The sequence below is a fragment of the Dryobates pubescens genome, chromosome Z, assembly GCF_014839835.1.
Source record: "Dryobates pubescens isolate bDryPub1 chromosome Z, bDryPub1.pri, whole genome shotgun sequence".
Lineage (NCBI taxonomy): Eukaryota > Metazoa > Chordata > Aves > Piciformes > Picidae > Dryobates > Dryobates pubescens.
This window is the reverse complement of record NC_071657.1, coordinates 56,942,263-56,967,162: the sequence shown is the minus strand read 5'-3', so window position 1 is coordinate 56,967,162 and position 24,900 is coordinate 56,942,263. Positions and strand designations below refer to the sequence as shown.

Genomic DNA, 24,900 nt, shown 5'->3' with positions numbered 1-24,900 from the left:
ATTGCCATATTGAGGTGTCTGTCTTTCACTATCGACTGTTTGGGTGTTGTGATGAATGATCCTACGTTTGATGGCAAATATTTAAGATACTAATTTCACTGCAGCCACTTGTAAAACAAATAACTGAAAGGGACAATAGAACTGGGGGACTTGTCTGTAGTTTGCCTCATGAAGGTCCTCATAGACTCAGTTATAAAAGACCTTTAAGATCATCAAGTCAAACCATTATCTGTCTCTACTAACTCTGTTCTTCTAAATGGCAAATTATTACATATATTTATTTTATTTTAGAGCCCCCTTACCTGTGAAATCATCTTTATTCCATCTCCATTTCTGTTCTGTGACAGGCTCAAGGCCTTTTGTTTAACAAACTGTCCTTTCTGACAGGGAGTATCACAGAAACTCCCTGTGGAGCTCCTCCAGAGCACTGTTTGCTGAATACAGTGAGTGCTGTGTGTGATTTGTGACAACATTTCCTCTCCATTGTACTCTCTTGTCACCTTAAGGGCAGTGATTTTAAGCCAGTCTTTTCTTGTTTGTAATCTAAATACAAGCACAAAGAAGGTTCTTTTTAGAGATTAAAAAAGGGAAAAAAGTTAATGATTGAAGGGCTGACCAAAGAAGAACCAGTTAAGTGTAGCGCTGAATTTGGAAAGCTCCTCTGCTGTGGTCTCATGCTTTTCACACCATTCTTCCTTCTCACAGTATGTTTGAGTAACCCAGATAAGGAAGACTGATTCTGTATTACTGTCATTAGAAGTCTTTAACTTTCTTCCCAATTAATTCAAAGCATACCACAGTAATTAAGTATCAGTGAACAAAAGTGAGTGTTAAAGGGAGCTGTGTAAATTTGCACTTGTTTCTTACGTATTGTTTTGCTCCATAGATGCTATGGCAGTAGTCACAGAAATTATGCTGCAAGAAAGTTTTGATGAGTTATCAACACAGATTCTTTCTCTCTATGTTTTGTACCAGTACCTGGCAACAAAGTCTGAATGTACGGTAAGCTGACCATGTTTAAAGTGATGCACATAGCCTCTGTTTCTAAATGTTGTGGTACAGTCAGTTGGTCATTCAAGTTTGAATATATTTTATTTCCCCTAAGATTACCTGGAAAAAATTACTACTACTTTTTTTTCCCCCCCTCCTTATTCCTTATTATTTTTGCAACAGCAGAAGAAAGGGGAAGAAAATCAACAACAAAATATGAAAGCCATCAAATAACATATCACCCCTTTCTACTGCTTTCTGCTAAAGAGAAGGTGTGTTGGGATTTTTGGATGTAATGTGTGCCCATTGTAAGGTTATGAAATAACAGTTCAATTCAAAGAGGAATTTATCAATTAACACAAAAAAAAAACCCTGTCGCATATTATGTAGTAACCTGTTAAGGTAATGATTGCTTACCATTAGAAGTTCATAATATTGCAGATTTATAAAGCATTTTACCTAGCATTTTTAGTATTGTATTTGTTGTGGAGAACATGGTTTCTAATACTTACTTGTTTTTAAATTAAATTTAAATTAAATTGGTTACTTGTCTCTTGTCTCCAAAGATTAGGTTTTTCTTATTCACATCTTGCTTAAGGCTGGCATGACAATTCAGGCTCTTGGAAGTGGCATAATTCTGCCTTTCCAGAAGGGGCTCAGTTAGGTACCAGCAAATAGGTATCTGCCATGTTCATAATTTTAAGCAGCTGCTTTTTGTGTATGTGCAGCATTTTATGAAAGCTGAATATACAAGCAAGGGTGGTGTGGACATACAACACATTTAAGGCAAGCATATTTATATAGCTGTGACTTAATACACAGTTTAAAATAACCCCATTCAAAGACACCAGTGAGCCATATTTTAGTATGTATACATCATGCAGAATGCCATTTCAACCTTGTAATGCTCACTACCAATTTGCTGTGTTTGATTTAAGAAGTGAGTGTAGACAAGATTATGAGATCTGCTCAGCTACTCCTGATAATCCCATTCCCTTTTCCCAAGATGTGAGACAGGTCAGCCTATTGCAGACAGACCATTATTTGTAGCTTAGAGTCCAGCAGTTTGATCAAATGCTTTTTAACTTTAAGAGCTGAATCTTGGGCAATGTGATTATGTTGGTATGTATAGCAGTAGCAATAGAAGCAATAGAGAGCTTCTACTTTTCCGCCATTGTACACACCCATTGAGAGCCTGACTGGTCTTCGCTGTCCAAAATTTCCTCGAGTGCTGCAAGCCAGCAGTGTGATTGCTTCCTTCCACTGTAGAGGTGTTAAGTTTTTACAGTTTCTCCAGCTCTTGCAGCCAAATGGGCTAGCTTTCAAAAGAATCTAGATGGCTAAGTCCCTGTTTTTCCAATTGCATCTGATTTTCTTGTAACATTCAGCCAGAGTGCTGAAACAGCATCACTCACTATCTTCATGTGGCCCATGCCTAGCTGTCAGGTAATGACATTTTGTGTCACATGATAACATGCAAATTCTTGTAGCACCTGAATGGAGACACAAAAAAGTAGCATACCTTGAAAAGCCACCTCTGAATAATGCATTAAACCAGAAGGCTGAATATTTGTGCTTTTTAAATATCAGTGTACCTCAGGGAATTTTTCAGAAGGCTTCTCCTTTTACCAGGGATATTTGTATCCTGTTGTAAGGTAATAAGACATGGAAGTACCCTGCTATAAAAACCGTGTTAGAGACAGATGTCATCCAATACGTTGCCTTTTATGGCTTTCTTTTCCTCATACCCTTAGCCATGGGTGTTGTTCAGCTCCCTTCGCTTGCAATAAGTAGGTATTTATCCTTCGTCTTTGTGCTTCTCTGGTCATGAAAAATGTACTGTGCTGTACCATGGCAAACCAAAATTCGCTCTGCTGTTGTGGTTTTAATACGATTACTCACTGGGTGCCCTTCTTTAGCCATCATTGGCAGTCTGGCACAGACAGCCTGTACTTCGCTGTAGCTGGAGAGAGAGCTTAGGGAGTTGCATGTTTTCTTCTCACAGTGCACATTTTAGACGCAGAACAGGCAGTAGCAGCACCTTCTTCTCTCAGCATTTTCCTATTCTAATGGGGATAGTGAGGCCCTTAAAAGAAAAGGTTGCTCTAGTACAGAAGTCATGTACTTGTTATCTTCAGTGGTGTTACACTGAAGCAGGTGGTAGGACTGAGACAGTGCTTGGTGTAACCCTCTGTCCTGAAGGAAATGTACCAATTGACTTCCATGAAGAATCTCAATCACTTGTGTTTTATTGTCTTCTGGAAGGAGATTTGTGTTTCTCAGTATAATGTGTACTGTTCCTCAGGAGGTACTGTAGCTCTGAATATTAGACATATTTAATGATTCTTCATTGCTGTACAATGTGTGATGAAAGCAACATGTGGATTATTACATTCCTTGCAGTGGGAAGAGGAGAGAAATCTTGGAGCATCGCTAGTGCTTACAGGTCTAAAGCAAGCAACCACTGTGGGTTTTAGCTCCCAGTTGTATGGCTATGCACTCCTTGGTAAGTTTTAGCACTCTCACAGTCATCTTTTCTCTCATTTTCAGTGGCTGAATTAAATTGGCATTGGCATCCTTGCTTTACTAAAATTTGATGAAAGAGGAGGCTATGACAGAAAAAGGCAGAAATATTAGAAAGAACAGTTACAGAGTTAAGGCTGAATGTGTTTTGTAAGCCCAGAGGGTAGTGCTGATTTGAATGGTGTGCCCTTTATCACACAGCTTCAGAACCTACCTTAGGGCTCCCCACAGGTTTGGATTGGCAGCTGAATGGAAGAGGACATTCTTAAGGAGCAGTAGGCTTGGTTTGTTTGCAGATCAACACATTTTCAAAAAAACACCAAGAATTCCATAGCACAAATTTAAGGTTATGGACAACAGACTCTTATTTCCAATCAGTGAGCTTCTTAATCCTTAAATCCTTAAACCTCAAGAAATTCAGAGGGCAAAGCCTGAAAACCACTATGTTGTCAGATGGGCAGAGTCTAATGGGATGGCATTTAACAAGTCCAAGTGCCGGGTGCTGCACTTTGGCCACGGCAACCCCATGCAGAGCTACAGGCTGGGGTCAGAGTGGCTGGACAGCTCCCAAACAGAGAGGGACCTGGGGGTGCTGATTGACAGCCGCCTAAACATGAGCCAGCAGTGTGCCCAGGTGGCCAAGAGGGCCAATGGCATCCTGGCCTGTATTAGGAACAGTGTGGCCAGCAGGAGCAGGGAGGTCATTGTGCCCCTGTACTCTGCATTGGTTAGGCCACACCTTGAGTACTGTGTCCAGTTCTGGGCCCCTCAGTTTAAGATGGACATTGAAACACTTGAACGTGTCCAGAGAAAGGCAACAAGGCTGGGGAGAGGCCTTGAGCACAAGCCCTTTGAGGAGAGGCTGACAGAGCTGGGATTGTTTAGTCTGGAGAAGAGGAGGCTCAGGGGTGACCTCATTGCCCTCTACAACTACCTGAAAGGTGGTTGTAGCCAGGAAGGCGTTGGTCTCTTCTCCCAGGCAACCAGCACCAGAACAAGAGGACACAGTCTCAAGCTGTGCCAGGGGAGGTTTAGACTCAAGGTGAGGAAAAAGTTCTTCACTGAGCGAGTCATTCGTCATTGGAATGTGCTGCCCAGGGAGGTGGTGGAGTCACTGTCCCTGGAGGCGTTCAAGGGGAGATTGGACGTGGCACTTGGTGCCGTGGTCTAGTTGTGGGGTCTGTTGGGACAGGTTGGACTTGATGATCCTTGGGGTCTCTTCCAACCTTAGTTATACTGTGGTACTGTGACACTGTGATGTTTAGAACGTTTTCTGTTTGCTGTAAAATTGTTTCTGTTGTGAACAGCAGATTGCATCTGTTAAAGAGTCTTCACTGCTTATGATATGATTTATTATTAAAGAGCAGTTAGATGAGTGTACACCCAGAACCAGAGGGAAGGAGAATGAGGAATAAGATAAGTAATTCTTGAATTTTCTCTAACCTTTAGAGGAATATGATTCAGATAGATTTTTTTTTTTTTAACTTCTCTACAAAATGTTTATTTGCTTTAAATTAATTGATCAATTAAAGATTATGCCGTTATTCCACTACATTATATTTTATTCCAGAATTTATTGAGGGCAATAAAACATGCACTTGTTCTTAAAATGTGGCCTCAAAATATGATGTGTGGTGGCAGTTAGGATGCTGATTAGAATTCACCAAGACTCTAAGACAAAAAGGGATAATTTTGAAAATTTCTTTGAAATCAGAATTTTCCATAGAGCTGTAGTTTGTTTTCCAGAGGACATGCTGACACAGCTGGGAACTTTGCTGTGCCATTGCTGTTCAGTTTCAAGTGTTTTGTATGTCATATAGATTGGTTAAGTCATATATGTATTTCAAAAACACACTTCACTGTTGCTGTGAGCAGTGGTACTTGTTCCATGACGCTGACATTCAGTGGATCAAAATCTATTTACTGATATGTCACATATTCCACTGTCTTGCCAACACTAATGGAACATACCTCTGAGAGAATGAAGGATATCTATGGGCACAGAGTAGCCTCAAGCACCTCAGCTGTTTCCATTTATTTTATTTGTCTGTACATATTACCTAGCTTTTTCTAAACTGTACTCTTTCATGTAAAGAATAAGGTATGTTTCATAGATTTCTGTTGTTACAGAGTCATAGAATCACAGAATCATTTAGAAGAGACCATTAAGATCAAGTCCAACTGTTAACCCAGCAGAGCCGTGTCCACAATTAGCCACACATAGCACCATGTAGCCTGAGTGCAAATTAGATTGAGTAACTCTTGTAAGTTACTCTGAAGTGCTGTTATTTTTCACATTGACAGCAACAAAATCAAAACTGTAGAGAGACAATAATTAGAAATTAGGACTCACCACCTGAAACATGGTGTACATTTTCTATATTACATAAGTTTGGTATTTCTCTTGTACTAGTCAGAAGAAAAGCCACCTTGTCGGTGGTGCTGCACGTCACGGGTCACAAATCAAGTGTTGATGTACTAACACTGAAGTGTGGTTTTTTATGACAGGGAAAGTGGAGTTGAATCAAGGGCTAAGAGCTGTGTACAATCTAATGCCACTGATGTGGACACCTGGATACTTGAATAGAGCCTTGCAGGTGATGGAAAATGTGGCTTCATCATCAGGAGACAGCAAAATCTGCAAAGAAGTGGTAAGTATAAAGGCTATAACCTGCTGAAGAGGGAGAATTCCATGCAATCCAAAGTCCAGTAAAAACCTGTGAATTCTGTGCCTTGCTTATAAGAAAGAGGCAGAGCGGTACTTCAGAGGTCTTTGAAAGATGGAAGTAATGTTTAGAACAGAACCACTGCTTCAGTTGATGAGCCAATGATGATGTCTACTGACATGTCCTTGGGAATGAGTGTTATTGCCACAAATGATTTAAGTACATTTCCTAAGTCTTCACCTCTTTACAGAGACACCTAGGTCTGTGTCACAGGATGTGCACTGGAGTTAGGATGGGAGGACACCTTTATTTCTCAGGCTTTTGAACTCAGTCAAATGCACACTTCTTAGCAGTGAGGATGAAATATCAGATCTCATTCTTCTCTTTGCTTGTTCCTCTCCTGTCATAGAATTCCATGTATTCTGTGCCTTCTGAGATGGTGGCCTCAGTGATACTCTTCCAAAAATGGTACAAAGTGATTTCAAGAAGAGCTTTAGTGCCTTCAGTTGGAGAGGATGGGTAGATTCTGTCCATTTAGAAGGTCGGCGTTGACTAAGGGACTTGGGGCATAAGAGTCCTGTGGGGCACCAGACTGATCCTGGAATCAGTCATTTTAGGACTAACTTAGAAACCACCACCACATAGGCTGGAGCACAGGAACAGCACTGAGGTCTCATCTCCTCTTCTTGGTACTGTTTTCTGGTGATGACAATCTCCTGCTTGCTAGCATCACTACTAGGCTTGCAATCTCTATTTTTCCCGTGACAAAGGCCAGAGCACTGCTGAACAGGTTTTACTATCTATTGCTTCATGCTTGGAAGCAGCTCTGTGTGATACTGGGTAGTACAAGGAAAGAAGTATCACATCTGCAACTTCCACCATTTTGAAGTACCTCTTCTGGTGTGTGGATTTGAGAATTTCTTCCTTACTTCATGTCTGAAGAACTCAGCCTAATATGCTTGTGATTTTTTCTGCTTACAAACCCCAGGCAAATTAAGGAACTCCTCAGCTTGCTTGTGTTGTAGATGAACATTCTAGTGTTGAAAGAAGGCTGCATCTGCTGCATCTGCTGTGGTACAACAGGTCCTTAGAAGATCCCATCCTATATTGTGTGTACCGATACAGTAGAAATAGTAAATGCCAGTAATATCTAGCTGTGATTGCTTCACAGAGACATATTTACTTTGTTCAGTGAACAACTAAGAAGTTACACAGTAAGTTCACTACTGATTACTAGTCAGTAATTGCTAATGCTGCAAGTGTCTGTACCAATGCAGTTGTAGAGCCCCAAAAGCAGTGACTGAAAGCCACTCAAGAAATTTCCCTGAAGAGGTACTTAGCCTCCTTCAGATTTTAGGTAGCAGTATATAAACAGTAGCACAAGTCTCACAGGTTTCACCAAGCTGAGGACTAAGAATGGTTTGTGTGGCAATGTAGGCTGGGTGCCTCCTGTTAACTGCCATGTAAGTTACGCCTCCAGTGTCCCAAGTGTCCAACCCAGTAAGATGGACACAGGAAACAGCATATTTCTACCCATAAATCCTGAGCCCTACAAATTCACCTGCAAAGTCATTCTCTCCCTCCTTCTTCCCTCTCTGCTCCTGTGGGAGATGCTCCCTGTCAAGTAATGATAGGGGAGTATCTCAAGGCCTCTTAGTAATGCTAGGAGGAGGGGGTGGGGGGCAGTCTCAGACCTGGCCAGCGTTAGACTAGCCTAGCAGTGGGGGGGGAAGAAAGAGCCCTGGGGGGTTTGGGTACACTCTCATGTGGGAAGAAGGGAAGTGTTGGGGGGGCTTTGAGTGTGGTGTGAGTGACTCTACTCTTTGGGCTATCTTTGTCACTATTCTTTGTAATCTCTGTAAAACACTAAGGGCTTTTCCATGTAAACTTTCCATCACTTTACAGTCCATTTGTGTGTCATTCTTTTGTCCCTCTCAGGGCAATGGAGGATCTGTTGAGCTCTAAACCAGGACAGTTTGTTATTATCAAAATAATTCTTGTGCATTTTTGTGACCCCAGTGTGGAGAGGAAAACAAGGAAAATACATTGATCCATGTCTTTGTGATGTAAAGTAACTACAGTCTATTGATTTGCATTATCTGGCATTTTCTAACTAAATGCTTAGTAAGATTTTACGATAAAAATCCATGTGAGACTTTTTTAACTACGATTTCCAACTAGAATAGAATAGAATAGACCAGACCAGGTTGGAAAAGACCTTCGAGATCATCAAGTCCAACCTATCACCCAACACCATCTAATCAACTAAACCATGGCATCAAGTGCCTCATCCAGTTCTCTCTTAAACACCTTCAGTGATAGTGACTCCCCCACCTCCCTGGGCAGCCCATTCCAATGGCCAATCACTCTTTCTGTGAAGAATTTCTTCCTAATGTCCAGCCTAAATGTCCCCTGGTGCAGCTTGAGACTGTGTCCTCTTGTTCTGCTGGTGGTTGCCTGGGAGAAGAGACCAACCCCTACCTGGCTACAACCTCCCTTCAGGTAGTTGTAGACAGCAGTAAGGTCTCCCCTGAGCCTCTTCTTCTCCAGGCTGAACAACCCCAGCTCCCTCAGCCTCACCTCACAGGCCTTGTGCTCCAAACCCCTCCCCAGTTTTGTTGCTCTTCTCAGGACACGTTCCAGCAAGTCAACATCTTTCCTAAACTGAGGGACCCAGACCTGGACACAGTAAAATGCAGTATTCTCAAAGGTGGAGGATCAAGAGCACAGCCAGGTTAATACTGGGTTCATTTGGTTTTCACTGAATTCAGCAGTAGTCATGGTGGAAACAACTTCAAGTGCAATAAATCCATTTTTCTGTAGTATCATGGACCTTTTTTGGGCAGGATTAGGCTGACCATTATGCAAGTCTAGTAAACCTGTATCAGCACTAAGAAGAACAGGATGTCCTTGCATGCCTGCACATTGACAAGGTTAGAGAAACGTGACTCTAGTTTTGTGAACTTGGCTCTTTTCCAAAGTGTAATTTTATTTTCTGTCTGAATACCATTATCTAAAAGAGACGTTTTCAAATTAATTTTCTTAACTGTATGTTTTTGGAGTAAATCTTTTCAAGTTATTTGCCCAATTATCATCAGTCACTTACTCTCAGGCTTTAAGCTTCCATTCATTTCAGACTAGAATGGTATCTCTTTTTTCCTCTGCCATTGCTTTCTTAAGAACATACTAGAAATACTGTTTCAGTATTGTGCTGTATTTAGTTCTGTACAAGCAAGACAACTTTTTGCTTTTTTTCAGTTGTCTGAGAAATTCTCTAAATTAGTGTATTTATTTCCAAGCACATATTATTATTTCATTGCTTATTTCATCCTGTTCCAGTACTGCTAGTTTAAAGATTACACTTCAGTGTCAAGAATGTTACTTTAAATGAGCTTACTTTTCATTCCTTTTTAATTGTATATTTATGCTAGGAAAATGAAACCATAAGTAGCAAGATCTCTTTTTATTGGATGAAGCAACAGGGGTTAAAAAGGTTACACAGAGTGATTTCTTTCTGCTGCTAAATGTGCAGAATTGGGATTCATGGAAGGCTGTCCTAGTGGACAGCAAGTTCTCCATGGAACAAAAATGTGTCTTTGTGGCCAACAGAGCCAGCGGTGTCCTGGGGTGCATCAAGAAAAGTGTGTCCAGCAGGTCTAGGGAGGTTCTTCTCCCACTCTGCTGTGCCCTGGTGAGAGCACACCTGGACCACTGTGTCTAGTTTTGGGCTTCCCAGTTCAAGAGAGACAGGAACCTGCTGTAGAGATTCGAACAGAGAGCCACAAGGATGATTAGGGGACTTGAGCATCTACCCTATGAAGAGAGACTGAGAGACCTGGGGCCGTTTAGTCTTGAGAAGACTGAGAGGGGATCTGATCAATGTCTGTATCTGAGGGGTGGGTGTCAAGTGAGGAGGGCCAAGCTCTTTTCGGTGGTGTGCAGTAATAAGACAAGGAACAACAGGTGCAAGCTTGAACATTGAAGATTTTACCTGAACATCTGTGATTGTGTATCATCCTAGTGTTTTTTATCACTGTGACTACCATTTAGCATTCACAGATATGGTTGGATATCTGGCTGAGAGACGACATTACTCTAATGCCTGACAGATCTGCAAGTACTAGTCAGCATCTGAGTCATGGAGAGTTTTAATAGAGGATTGTGAAGTTGTTCTGTTGCAGGCATTTAATGTCCAAATTGGAAGGTACTGTCCCAAGTACAGTACAAAATTCTTCTGAGTTCCATTTCCTTTTAGAATTCTATTTTCTTTTTTATCATACACAGAAGTCATCTCGAGATACATGTTAAGTTGTGAAGTTCTTTGTAAACATGACAGCAGTGTTATTCAGATTATTGTCCCAAACTGCTAATAATTATGCTAATAATAACAAATGTAATTGTTCAGATTGATGCTCTGGAGACCATTTTGCAGTCTGCCTGTGAAGCAAAACCCAGTCCAGAATCAGCTGAAATCAAGGAATCAGAGCAGAAGGCGCTGTGTGCAGAATCAGAAGAAACAGAGCAATCTAAAGTACCCGAGTACTGTAGCCGATTCAAGGTAAGAGACATTGATTTATCTCAATATTCTAAGATGTAGTAGATCTCTGTACTGGAGACTAGAAAGTAATATGTACTGGCTTGTTATGGCTGCTCGACCCCTTTAGTGCATCAGGAATCCTACCTGGCATTTTTGCAACTGATGTCACCTTGCATTTCCACTTCTTCAAACAGGAAGTGGCAGCCTACAAAGACATAAATGCTTAAGGCCACTTGTCTTGTGTCTGTCTGCTGGGATTTTATCTTCACTTTTCATACATCAAAATGATAAACCCAGTCCTGTTCCTTCAAGTGGTATGTCATTAGAGATCCATTATCTGAACTTCTGTGGGCTCTTGATCATTAAAATACATTGCAATAGGCCTGAGAGCATCCTGAATTTATTTTCCATTTGTGTATGCTATGAGTAAGTAGGAATGTTGTGTCCTACATTTTCACTCTGGGGAATTAAGTATGACCTTCATTTTATCACCCTGATATGAAACACAAAGAGTTGTTCATGAGGGCACATACATACATATATATATATATATATATATACATACATATATACATATATATATATGTATACACACACATAAGTGTGTTCATCTGATCATCATCTGATCATATCATAGGTGCATAATGAGTTTATTTTATTTTATCATCTTTGATTTGTGCCATGGTAAAAATACAAAAAAAGAGTGACTTACAGTTCCAGGAGCAGTACTCTTTCCATAGCCCTTTAGTTTCTATGTTGCTGTCATGACTTTGAACAGAGACTGTTCTCATAAAGAAATTTCAAAAGCTGCAAGACTTGTATCCTGTGGTTTGACCTCACACGCACACACTTTCCCCTTCTTTAACTCTATTTGTTTAGGGAAGTTATTCATCACTAATCTTGGGATACTACAATTAGTTTGTAGGCACTTAGAATTTTATAATTAAAATGTTTGGGAATCAGTGGGTGCTCATCAAGTGTCTCAATGAATTACAGTGAGTTAGGTAAACAGAAATGCCCTTTGAAGGAGAGAGTGAGACATTTTTTATGAGTCTTTCATTGTCTATCCATTGTTTAGCCCCAAAGAAAATAATGCAGAGTGCTTAAACCAAGGCCTAAATGTCAAACTGGGGACAAACTGGTGCCAAGAGGGTAGTTTTCTTCTCACCTCAACTTTTTACGAGTTCTGTCATTATCCCCAGTTCAGACATTCCCTGTTGTGGCAGTGAATGCCTTGACTTTGAAGTGACAGGCGTGCAGCCCAATGCTTAGCTCTAAGCTCTCATCAGAATAGTATGGGTATAAGAAAGAAGTGTGAAGTCCAAACATCCATTAATAATTTATATGTAAATAAGCCAAAATTTCTGATTTTCTGGATGAGAAAAGGAGTTGGAAAGTCAAAACGCCATTTCAGCTAAAAGCTCTCAGACCCTTCTCTGAAACCCTGAAACCCGTTAGGCCAGCACCAGCCAGTCTTCCCAGCTGAACTCCTGGACACCTATGGGCATAGGTCACAGGGCAGAAAAGTTCACTAGAAATCCATCCAAGTCTGAGGGAAAGTGGCTGCTCTGAAGCAACCTGGTGATTTGCACTTCAGCTGCTGAAAATACTTCAATGGCATTTTGTCCAGCCCTGCATTAGCCAGGAAGTCCCAGTCTTTGTTCTTGAGCTCAAAACCAATTACTTCTGTCTTCTGCATACCCATTTATCACACATCTGGCTATGCAGGGAAAATTTGCTCTAGATACACAGTTCCTGCTTAGACTGTAGCTTGTTCTGAATGGCTTTGTATGCATACTTGGACTCCAAGTCTCATACAGCCTTCTGAACAGCCATTTGTGGAAGTACCTGAAAGAAACGACAACAGCCTAACTGATAAGATGCGTGAGACGCGGCTTGTCCTTCACTTCCACTAGAACAAACAGAACCTCAGGGCATTTGGCTCTTTCCAGATAAAGCTTTTAGAGCTGTAACTTAGATTCTCTGTCTGACGCTTCCATTTGTGTTGTAATTACCTGTTTTCAGATCTTGTATGCTGAGGCTCTCTACTCAGTACAGTGTTCCTTAGGCAATTCCTTCTGTCCATGTCAATGATCAGTGGACAGGCATTTCATCACATAAATACCGGGAACATCCTCTCTAAAAACAGTGCTGCTTCTCTAACTGTATGCAGAGCCTTGGAGAATACTTACAAAAGTCAATGATTGAGACACTTAAGAACATGCCCTTTTGGTACCTGCAGGACATGTTGCTTTCCTAAATTAGTTTCACTGATGTATCACAGCAGATCGGAACAGATTCCAATAGTTCAGTGGTACCAGCAGTTTCTTAGGTTTCTTTCATTTTCAGTTTTTTTGTGTTTCTCTAGTTCAATTGCATATTGCTTAGTGCATAAAGCCCCTTTTCAGCACATTCACAGTAGTGGTTAGCAGGGAGAGTTTGCAGGATCTAAGCCAGTTATGTTTAAACTGCATATCTAATCTGAGAAGCATAGTTGTCATATTCCTTCCCTGGACCCTCTTCCTTACTGATGCATTTTATACTTAAGTGACGTCTCAAAGAAAACAGAGACAAGTACACCTAAATACTACAGAATTTGGTTTAGTTCATAAGCTTCAAAGCCTTGTTTCCTTCAAAGTTTTATTTCCTTTCTTTATCATAAAACCGAAAACCAGACATAGCCAGATACCCAAGCCCCTCAGACCTGTGTGCCTGGCATTTTAAAGGGTCTTTAATCTGCTGTTGGACCAGTTCAGACTTCAAGGGTCAGACAAAACACAACAAAGACTGCAGTTCTTTGCTGAGGCAGGGAGACGTGGAGAGGCCTCAGAGGGGACAAGAACAAGGCAGAGCTTCAAGACAGAAACTGAGGGGTAGGGATACCTTTGTAGATTATTGCCACCAGAGGCTTGCATAAGAGGAACACTGCAGCCCAGCAGCACGGCTTCCAGTGATAACTAAGAATGGAAGTCTGGATATCTTCGTGGCCTCAGAACTGCCATTTTCTTTTGGGGGTGAATGATCCCCACATCTTCTTTCAACCATCCTGCAGTGCAAAACAACAGGTTGTGTTCAGGGGTCACAGAATGACAGAATGTTAGGGGTTGGAAGGGACCTCGAAAGATCATCCAAAGTCCAACTCCCCTGCCAGAGCAGGAACACCTAGAGTACATCACACAGGAATGCATCCAGGCAGGTTTTGAAAGTCTCTGGAGAGGGAGACTCCACAACCTCCCTGGGCAGCCTGTTCCAGTGTTCTGTTACCCTCACAGTGAAAATATTTTTCCTTAGGATATGCTTACTTAAAACATTTCTGCAAGTGCTGGGCTCAGTAAAACATTTTATTTAAAAGAACAGTCAGGAAACTTAGTATTTAATGAGAGAGCAAGGGATAAAGATTTGGCCAGTGCCATCTTGTTTTTCTCCCTCAGGAAACTCCATTGTTGTGTATCTGCACTTTTACAAAACACCTAATCAGGATGTTAGCAAGCCATGAGGCTAAAGATGCCAGAAACAGTATCTCACTGGATGATTCATCATCTTAAGTAAATTAATGAACATTTTCTTGCTGCCTGAAATCCAGAAAGTATAAAGCTCAAGGAAGAAATACTGCACAATTTCTTATTGAAGCCCTGCTCTTAGTTTGTGTAGCATATCTCTGAAAAAATACCCATCACTTTAGCACTGCTGTGTAGCCTGTGTAAGCATAGTTAAGCCTTAGGTCACAGTTGGGAGGCAGAGAGAAGTGGAGAGGCCTCAGAGGAGACAAGATCAAGGCAGAGCTTTAAGACAGAAACTGAGGGGTGAAGGAGGGTATTCTGAAGTGATGTGCATCACTTGAGATAGATGCTAATGCAGGCAATGTGAAGTAAGTTGTTCATCAGTTTTGAGGTAAGATATAAACCCATTGTGCTTAGATTATGTTTACTGTAGTACTGATCAGCTGACCTCTGTTGATGCCAGATAACTGAACTTCGAAAAATAAAGATAATTTCAATGGTTAATGAAAGTGAAACTTGATTGTTTTAATTTTATTGCCTAAAAAAGGCATTTCAAGAAGTGGCACTGGCTACCACAGTCAAAACACTTTGCTGGGATGAAATAGTTACTGGGCCTCTGTAACCCAGCTAACAGATGTAAACAGTTATGTATTGGTTCTTATAGGGCAGTATTCTGTGGCTGATTATTTTGTGACTGACAGGCTCTCTTCTTCTCACTCCCACCAAATCTCTTTTTATGACAGGAGCTGTGCTCTAAGCTTCATTCACTTGGCAAGGTTGAATCTGAAAGCCTGTTAACCCTGACCACCCAGCTTGTCAAGGAAAAGCTGCCAGCGTGTGAAGTGGAAGACATTGCAAAACATGAGCAGAAGCTAAAGGAATGGGAGCAACAACACGTGCTTCTCATTGAGAGGGAGAGAGAGATGAGAGAAAAGGCTAAAGAGGAAATGGAAGCTAGGAAGCTTGCTAAGGCATCAGCTTAGTACTAGAACTCAAAAAGACTATCTTAGTGGTATGCATTCCCCTGTCAGTGAACTGCTGTGCTCACCCTTATTAATCCTGCTGCAAGTGTGACTGTATGTGCTGCTATACAGAAATGAATTTTTCTCATTTTGCCTGTTTCCTGAAGTAAAGCACATGTGGTTTAGAATCCTCATGGTGTATGTATTTTCCTCCTGCCCTCAGCCAGACAAGGAGTGGGATGAAGAAAACACAAAGAAACAAAGGCATAAGTAGATTGCATGGGGTGAAAGGAGTAGAGCATGCAATGAACAAAAGAAGAGAGAAGAATTTCAAACACAAGTTGGTTCAGGAGGGATTTCTCACAGGAAAGAGTGCCTTGGCTACTCTGAACTTCAGACACTAAGAGGATTAACCCGTATTGATTGCTTTTTATTTTCTTCTCCAACCCATGTAAAAAATTCAGGCTACTATACATGGAGTTGGAAGCCCAACTTTAGACTGTTTTAAAAACACTATAAGAGTTTCATCCTAGTGAGTTAGCCACTTACACAGGCACTCAGATGTGCCTCCTCTCTAAGGAGGGTAGAAATTTCTGACTTTACTAGAGCTGATCTCTGTTTATAGGTCAGTGGAGAAACATGCATAGTCACCTTGGCACATAACAAGGAGCCTCATACTGCAGTGCAGTTTTCTTTTATATTCTGGAATGTCTTTCATGGGGGTTTTGACCTTATTCTCCTCTTGTCTCAGCAGTGAACACAATCCTGTGCCCCGTTCTTCAGATTGGTAGAACAATGTAGCTATTCATACACAGAGCACAAGGAAATAGCACAGGAGTAAAGGATCATAGTGTATTGGTTGTGGGATGTATCAGCGTCCATCTCTGCTTAGATTCCCTGTCACCGCTGGATTTAATGAACTGCAGCCATCAACTTCATGCACCTTACTGCAAGGCAAGTTCTGTGGAAATGGGGAGACCCTAGCAACACCACGGCTATTTTGCAGCTTGTTATGGCAACAACAGTGTTGTCTCACTGCTTTATCACAGGGGCTGATAAACATTGCCAGTTTTATCATGCATCTGTCCAGTCTTACAGTGATAAAACTCACATCACAGACTCACTGTATATCTAATGAGGATGTACTCAAAATCTGTGAAGTAAACTCATTTTAAGTGTAGGAAAGCCTCTTATCTGCATACACCAGATACTTCCTTTATTTCTAGCGAAAACACTCTGAGCCTGATTGCTCTTTTATATCCCAGGACTTGGCAATAAGGTCTTCACCCCAACAAAGCATCCCTTCCCTGACCACATACTTCACTTCTTTGATACCAGAACATGGATTGTACCTCCAAGGTTTCACAATCACTCCTGCATCCTGATTGCTTTCTTAGCTTCTCTCTACCAACATCACCTCTTGCTCCCAGGATCTTCTCTACACCACCACAGTTTCAAAACCCTCCTTGCTGGCATAGCCTGTAGCTACTACAGCTGCAGATTTTACTGCTTATGAGACACCTTTTGTCTAGGCTGCAGTGAGCACTGCCACTTTTCTACTTGCTTCTGGTTAGCAACTGTTTGTCAGCTGCACCAGGAGTCTGCCTGTTTCTGGCCCCATCTCCTCCCTCTCTCCCCCTCCTCCCTCCCCCCAGCTCCTCTGTAGATGAGCCAGGCTGCTAATGCTAATTGAGATGGAGCAAGCTGCCAGCTGCTGTGCCCCCTACTCTCCCACACTGTGTTTCACTTCCCCCACAACTAACCTCACTTTCTGTTTATTTACACTTAACATCAATAGGAGAAAAAAAGAGATCCTCCTCTAAGCTGTGAGTGGCATGCTAATGGATACTATTCCTTGTACTCCAGACATGAATGTGCTGAGCCTAGTCCAAAGCCTAAATTTAGTGTAGACAGAATCTTTCCCTGCCTTTGCCTGAGTTCCCTCCATATCTGCTTATGCCTGTGGGAGAAGGAGGTTAACCTACCAGATGTTTTGCAAAGAGCAAAGCATATTCCTGGAACAGATGAAGGACACTAAACAAGGGCTGTGGCAGAGGGTCCAGACTACTTGTGGCATAAGGAGCCAAAAGTTTGCCAAGCCTGTTCATTTTTCTGTCTCATCATCATCACCCTGAGCAAGAAACCATTTCTAACACTCGGACAAGCGAGGCCAGCTGCACACCAGGGCCAGCCCTTCCTCCTCATGGTCCAGCCAAGTACTTCTTCATGATACAGCAGCCTCTGTCTTCTTCCCACCCCAGGTTTTGCCACTGTCTAGCTCAGTAGCAACGAGCTTCTGCACAACTATCCTTCTCACCTAGCACATCCTCACATTTCCCACAAGCCTGTCTGGACCCTCTTGAATACTACATGAATCCTTCCTGCTGTTTCTCCTTTGACTTCGCTCTTGATCCACTTCAAGTTCGTCTTGTATATCATTTCACAATTTCTTCCCCTTCTCCAAGGAGGATGCCCATGTCTCTGGCTTGCCACTCAGACAGAAATGTGCCCCAGATCTGTGGACTGCAAGCAGCCCAAGCTACCAGATCTTCAGGTACCCTGAGGTTTGAGGCTCCTGTACACATCTTTGACTCAAGAGGGTGGAAACATGAATTAAGAACTGAAGCTTGAGGGATGGGAGGAAGGTTAGAGTAGAATAGAATAGAATAGAATAGAATAGAATAGAATAGAATAGAATAGAATAGAATAGAATAGAATAGAATAGGACCAGGTTGGAAGAGACCTTCAAGATCAACACGTCCAACCCATCATCCAACACTACCTAATCAACTAAACCATGCAACCAAGCAGCCCATCCAGTCTCTTCCTAAACACCACCAGAGACGGTGACTCCACTACCTCCTTGGAGAGCACATTCCAATGGCAAATCACTCTTTTATGAAGAATTTCTTCGTAACATCCAGTCTAAACCTCCCCTGGTGCAGCTTGAGACTCTGTTCTCTTGTTCTGGTGCTGGTTGCCTGGGAGAAGAGACCAATCCCCACCTGTCTACAACCTCCCTTCAGGTAGTTGGAGACAGCAATAAGGTCTCCCCTGAGCCTCCCCTTCTCCAGGCTAAGCAACCCCAGCTCCCTCAGCCTCTCCTCATAGGGCTTGTGCTCCAAACCCCTCACCAGCTTTGTTGCCCTTCTCTGGACACATTCCAGCAAGTCAGCGTCTTTCCTAAACTGAGGGGCCCAGAACAGGACACAGGACTCAAGGTGTGGCCTAACCAGTGCTGAGTACAGGGGCAGAATGACCTCCCTGCTCCTGATGGCTGCGCTGTTCCTGATACAGGCCAGGATGCCATTGGCCCTCTTGGCTGCCTGGGCACACTGCAGGCTCACGTTCAGCCTACTATCAACCAGTACCCCCAGGTACCCCTCTGCCTGGCTGCTCTCCAGCCACTCTGACCCCAGCTTGTAGCACTGCATGGGGTTGTTGTGGCCAATGTGTAAAACCCAGCACTTGGATGTGTTCAATCTCATGCCACTGGACTCTGCCCATCTGTCCAGCCTGTCGAGGTCCCTCTGCAGAGCTCTCCTACCCTCCATCAGATCAACTCCTGCCCTCAGTTTGGTGTCATCTGCAAATGTACTGATGATGAACTCAATGCCCTCATCCAGATCATCAATGAGGATATTGAACAGTATCGATGACGGAGATTGGAGTCAATACAGCTGACCAATATGATCAAGTATTGTTCCTTTATTGTTCCAGTGTTGTAGGACTATAGTGCGAGCATAGTGAGTACAGCGCAGTAGTGTAAAGCAAAGAAGAAGATGGGAAAGGAAAGGGAAGTGCGTAGCAAGGGAACTTCTACAACTTACATAAACTGGGAGAGCCTCATTGGCATGGCTTCATTGGATCCCTATGAGTGACCACACATCGCACTACTATAGATTATTGGTCCAACTATTAACGACGTGCAAGGTTGTTGATGCAGGTGCATGTCCTGTTGTCCCAAGATAACTTTCTGTGCTTATAGCTACCAGTGTCCTGCTTTAGTTACATGCTGCAGGCACAGCACTGTTTTGCTACACTGCTAGCTGGCTCTGCACTTATGCTGAGCATGGCCTACCACCATGTCAGGCTCTAGGCCTGCACTGCCAGATTGCTCACACTGCTCGTCGCTGGCATTGCCACAGAACAGGATAGGACCCAGCACTGATCCTTTGGGGACACCATTAGTGACTGGCTTCCAGCTGGATGTGGCACCATTCACCATCACTCTCTGGGCACAGCCCTCCAGACAGGTCCTAACCCAGCAGAGAGTGTTGCTGTCCAAGCCAGCTGACAGCTTGGCCAGGAGTTTGCTGTGGGGGATGGTGTCAAAGGCCTTGCTGAAGTCCAGGTAGACTACATCCGCAGCCTGCCCCACATCCACCTGATCACAGAAGGAGATCAGGTTGGTCAAGCAGGACCTGCCCTTCCTAAATCCATGCTGGCTGGGCCTGATCCCTTGGCCATCCTGTAAGTGCTGTGTGATTGCACTCAGGATGACCTGTTCCATAATCTTCCCTGGCACTGAGGTCAGGCTGACAGGCCTATAATTCCCTGGCTCACCCAACCGGCCCTTCTTGTGGATGGGCACCATGTTGGCCATTTCCAGTCTTCTGGGACTTCTCCAGTGAGCCAGGACTGTTGAAAAATGATGGAGAGTGGCTTGGCCAGCTCATCTGCCAGCTCTCTCAGCACCCTAGGATGGATCCCATCCGGTCCCATGGACTTGTGGGGATCCAAGCGGCTGAGGAGATCTCCCAACAACCCCCTCCTCCTGGAACAGAGGGAAAACTATGCGGCTCCCTGGCTCCTTCTGCCAGCTCTGCAGGCCAGCTGTCTGGAAGGTGTTCTGTCCTACTAGCGAAAATTGAGGCAAAGAAGGTGTTAAGTACCTCTGCCTTTTCCTCATCCTTTGTTACAGCATTCCTCTCTGTGTCCACCAAGGAGTGGAGGTTGTCCTTGCCCTTCCTCTTGCTATTAATGTATTTATAGAAGGACTTTTTGTTGTCCTTCACAGCAGAGGCCAGTCTAAGCTCCAAATGTGCTTTTGCCTCCCTAATTTTCTTCCTACATGATCTAGCAACATCCTTAAACATTCCATGGGTTGCCTCCCCTTTCTTCCAAAGATGATACACCCTCTTTTTTTCCCTTAATTCCTTCAGAAGTTCATTACACATCCAGGCTGGCCGTCTGCCCCGGCGGCTCATCTTCCGGCGCATTGGCACGGTCTGTTCCTGTGCCTTCAGAAGTTCTTCCTTAATGTAGGCCCAGCTCTCCTGGACCCCTTTATTTTTAAGGGCTTTATCCCAAGGAACCCTCTGAGTTAGTTCCTTGAGTAACCTGAAGTCTGCCCTCCGGAAGTCCAGAGTCAAGGTCTTCTTGCTACCCCTCTTAGCTTGACTGAGTACTGAAAATTCAATTATCTCATGGTCACTGGTCCCTAAACACCCTCCAACCACCACATCACCCACCAGCCCTTATCTGCAAAGGGTGCACACAATTCTACTGTCCATGTCACTGACAAAGGTGTTAAAGAGCACCAGTCCTTGTATGGATCCTTGAGGGATTCCACTCCTCACAGGTTTCCATCTGGACATTGAGCCATCTAACTCATTCCTTATCCACTGAGTGGTCCATCCATCAAATCTGTGTCCTCCAATTTAGAGACCAGGATGTCACGCAGAAGAGTGTTGAATGCTTTGCACAAGTCCAGGAAAGTGACATCTTCCCTTATTCACAGATACTGTGCCTCTACCATAAAAAGCTACCAAAATTGCGAGGCAGAATTTGCCCTTGGTGTAGCCATGCTGGTTGCCACTACCTCCTTGTTTTCCATGTGCCCTAGCTTCTGGAGTCTTCAGGAAGATCTGCTCCATCATCTTGCCAGGCACTGAGGTGAGACTGACAGGCCTGTAGTTTTTGGTCTTCCTTTCTTCCCTTTTGGAGATGGGGGTTACTTTTCCCCTTTTCCATTTGGCAGGAACTTCATGAGACCACCATGACTTTTCTGTTATGATGGAAAGTGGCTTTGCAACTTCATCTGCTACTTGCCTCAAGATCTTGTCAGGTCCCATGGACTTGTGCACCTTCAGGTTCATAGACTGTCTCACATCTGGTCTTCTCTTACAGTGGGCAGATCTTCATTCTCCCAGTCCCTGTCCTTGCCTTCTGCCACTTATATGGTGCAGTTAGAGCCCTTACCATTAAAGAAGGAGGCAAAAAAATTCATTGAATACCTTAGCCTTCTCAATATCCTGTGTGACCGGATCCCTTGTGCCCATCTAGAGAGGGCTCAGACTTTCCCTGTTCTTCCTTTTGTTGATGTATTTCTAAAAGCTTTTCCTGTTACTCCTAGCCAGATTTAATTCTATCTGGGCCTTAGCTTTCCTAACCTGATCCTTAGCTACTTGGACAAATTCTTTCTATTCCCCTCAGGTTAACTGTTTCTGTTTCCACCCTCTTTCTTTTTGCAGCTAATGATGTCCAGGAGCAGCATGTTCACCCATGCAGACCTAAGGCATTCTTGTCCACCTTCCTCTTTTTGGGATGCATTTCCCTGGGCTTGGAGGAAATGACCCTTGAATACTAACCAGCTTTTTTGGGCCCATCTTCCCTCATAGACCTTATTCCACAGTACCTTACTAAACAGGTCCTTGAGGAGTTCAAAGTCTACTCTCCTAAAGTACAGGCTAGTGAGCTTGCTGTGCACCCTTCTTGTTGTTCTAAGAATCGTGAATTCAACCATTTCGTGGTCATGGCAGCCAAGGTTGCCCTTGTACTTTACACTGCCCACCAGCCTCTCCTTGCTGGGGAGAACAAGCATAGAACCTTTTCTCATTGGTTCCTCTACCACTTGGAGGAGGAAATGCATTTCAGGAACCTTCTGGACTGCTGATGCTTTTCTGTGTTGTTCCTCCAATAGACAGGGTGGTTGAAGTCCCCCAAGAAGACTAGTGGTTGTGAATGAAAGCTGTAGTTTTGGTCTGCTACTGCTTAAAAGTGAGCTCTGGTGCTAAGGAAATAATGTAGACATGTGTATATAGGCATATAACAAAAAGCCAAACATTTCTGTACTCTGCAAACACAAAAAGCTTCTGAGTTCATCCAGTCCTGTGCCCTGGTGCTCATTCAATGCGAGCTCACAACCCAGTGAGAACTTTCTCACTAAGATACTCTCAAGCTTTTTGGAATGCTACTGCTCCTTGCTGCACTGTTTCAGACAGCTGCTTTTCTGTACGTGGGTGAGAGTGGCACAATATTTCCTGTAGAGAGCAAAATCTTTCATGGTAGTAACACTATTTTCTCTCTCTTTTTTTTTTTTTTCCCTGTCACCCCTCCTAGAAACACTCCTTCACATCTTCTTTTTGTTTGTGACCTCAGCTATGACCTGGATTAAAGCTATTGCAGTTTCTTTCTTGTCAGTGTGTTTCTAAATCAAAGGACTTCATCTTTTTCCATGAAAGTTTTTGAATAATTTCCATACTCGTTATCCTGGTGTCTGTACAACCAAAGGCAGAGGAAAATCCCAGTGCTATGCATTTGCATGCGCAGTCACGGCGCCGTCCATGCAAATGAGGTGACCTAAGCAGCAGCTGCCTGTGCTCATGCTTGCAATGCAGCACTGGCAGACTTGTGCTTGCTAGGCAATGTTAGCAGCTTGTTGGCCTTTCTCCACGTTCTGGGAGATTCCCATCTCTCAGCAAGAGACACAGAAATCAGTACAGATGCGAAGCCTGTTTTGGTGTGTTGGTGTGAATTTGTCTGCCGTTGGGAAAAACCTCCAGCACTTCAAAGGTTAAAACTCTTCCTTTTGGTTCAAAAAGCAGCTTTTTATTCAAAAAAGCCAGGCAGACACCAAATACACTGCTGATTAGGCAAGCAAATACGTAACTCTTTCTCCCACAAGTGTCACTGACAGAAGTACTTCCAGTGGAGCACTGAAGGTTGTTATCCATTATTCACGCGAGGAAAATTACATATTTATTCCACTGCAGTTCAAGTAAATGTTGCCTGAAGCCTTGCACAGATGGGCCCTATTTATGGTAACACCCATCTTGCCAAGAGGAGGTTACTAAGTGCTCTCAGACCTAGTTAGACACTGTGTCCTACACACATTGCTGGTACCAATCCCCTTCCCACAGCTTCAAGCACCTGCTCCCTTCCCCAGTGGTCTGTTCCAGCTGCTTGTCTGCTCATCCCAAGGCTCTCTCATCACCCTAACACTGTGGGACCAGGATGATGATCTGCCTCAGCTGCAGATAAATGTTTACTGATGCAAGGGGATTTCTGACCTGAGCAGCTGTCACTGTGCCACTGAGACATGCAGATGACAGCCCAGAGCACAGATTAGCAAGTGTCCTTTCTTCCCCCACCTCCTCAGGAAGCTAGAATGATAGTTACTAAAGGGAATTGAACTCTTGACCTGGAAGGATGCAAGATACACTCCACCGAGCAGCACCTGCTTCTGCAAGTACTACTGCTGGTTTTGCTGGAGTTACAAAGGTTTTGCAGGTAATTGTGGTTTTTTGCAATGGTTTTGGCAGTGAAGCGGACAGTAGACACAGCCTCCACCTGCTCATGCACAGGTAATGCTCATGTAGCGGAAGTACCGTGTGCCCAGAGATGCTCTCTGAGAAAGCAAGGAGTTGTGCTGCAATGCTAAAATGAACTGAAACAATGAGATGTCACCATGGCTACTGCTGAGGACTCCTGGACACCTCCTTTTATTCCACCCAAAGAACCATGAAAAGCTATGATTTCCTTGCAGCCACAGAACACTAGAAATCAGTATCAAACAGTCTCCAGGTCTAGGATGCCACAAGACATTTTAAACAGATTAAAAAGATAGGAGGGACTGTCATTTTCCCATGCTCTCTGAAATACTTCATAATGTAGTTGATTTTCATCATTAACAGCAGTAGTGGGAATAAAATTTCTCCTCTGCAGTAGCTGCGTTGAAGTAAGGAGCTTTCGTTTGGCATCTGAAAGCAGCAAGCCAAATGCTACAGACCAGGCTGGCCTGCCCATATCCACTGGTACTATAGGCAGTCCCACTTGTGCAAACTCAAGGATTTCACCCTGCAACTGCAAATAATTCATAAGTGTTGACACCTGACCTGGTCTGCATTGCACAATCATTGTAATGTATTTTAAGTGGCCTGATGTTGCTCTACCATCACAATTCAAAAGCCTTTGATGTAGACATATGCACAATAATACTGGAGATACAAGATTTTTGTCAACTCCCCTTATTTTTTCTTTTTCCCCTGCTTCACCATGCTCAGTCCCATTCAAACCAATCCAAGTATGTCTTATTAATGTCATTAGAGGATACAAATGAAACTTTAGCATTGGAAATGTAGAAGAATCCACAAAAATACTGCTGTCTGAGGGTGAAGGAATTCCCGTAGGGCCACTGCTTCTCCTGGGAGCAAGCACCCTTTGCTCCCTGCTCCCTCAGCCTTTACCTGCTTTATTGTCACTAGCATCTCTCCAAGCTAAAAAAATGCATTGACTGCTGCACCTTGCCATGGCAGGCATTACACTGGCAAGCAAAGTTACAGAGGCAGAAAAGCATGATCTTACAGCACCCCTTTAACAGCAGCAAAGACTGATAAAGCCTTTATGTTTCTGAAGTGAAAAAATGAAATTGAGAGCAGTTTCCCCATATGCTCCCTCCCCTCTCACCAGGATTACTGGGCAGCAGCAGTCAGGAGTGT

The 24,900-nt window shown here is 43.3% G+C and overlaps 1 protein-coding gene across 1 annotated transcript in view; it reads left to right on the top strand.

The window, feature by feature from the left end:
* The window catches only part of MRPS27 (mitochondrial ribosomal protein S27), a 49,320-nt gene extending 32,502 nt beyond the window's left edge, over positions 1 to 16,818 (top strand). Inside the window, exons 7-11 of the mRNA XM_054178103.1 lie at positions 887 to 1,002; positions 3,394 to 3,496; positions 6,022 to 6,164; positions 10,585 to 10,737; positions 14,960 to 16,818. Of these exons, the coding sequence (XP_054034078.1) occupies positions 887 to 1,002; positions 3,394 to 3,496; positions 6,022 to 6,164; positions 10,585 to 10,737; positions 14,960 to 15,199 (755 nt within the window). The 3' untranslated portion in view covers positions 15,200 to 16,818. The remainder of the gene's footprint in view (positions 1 to 886; positions 1,003 to 3,393; positions 3,497 to 6,021; positions 6,165 to 10,584; positions 10,738 to 14,959) is intronic.
* The last annotated feature ends 8,082 nt before the right edge of the window (positions 16,819 to 24,900 follow it).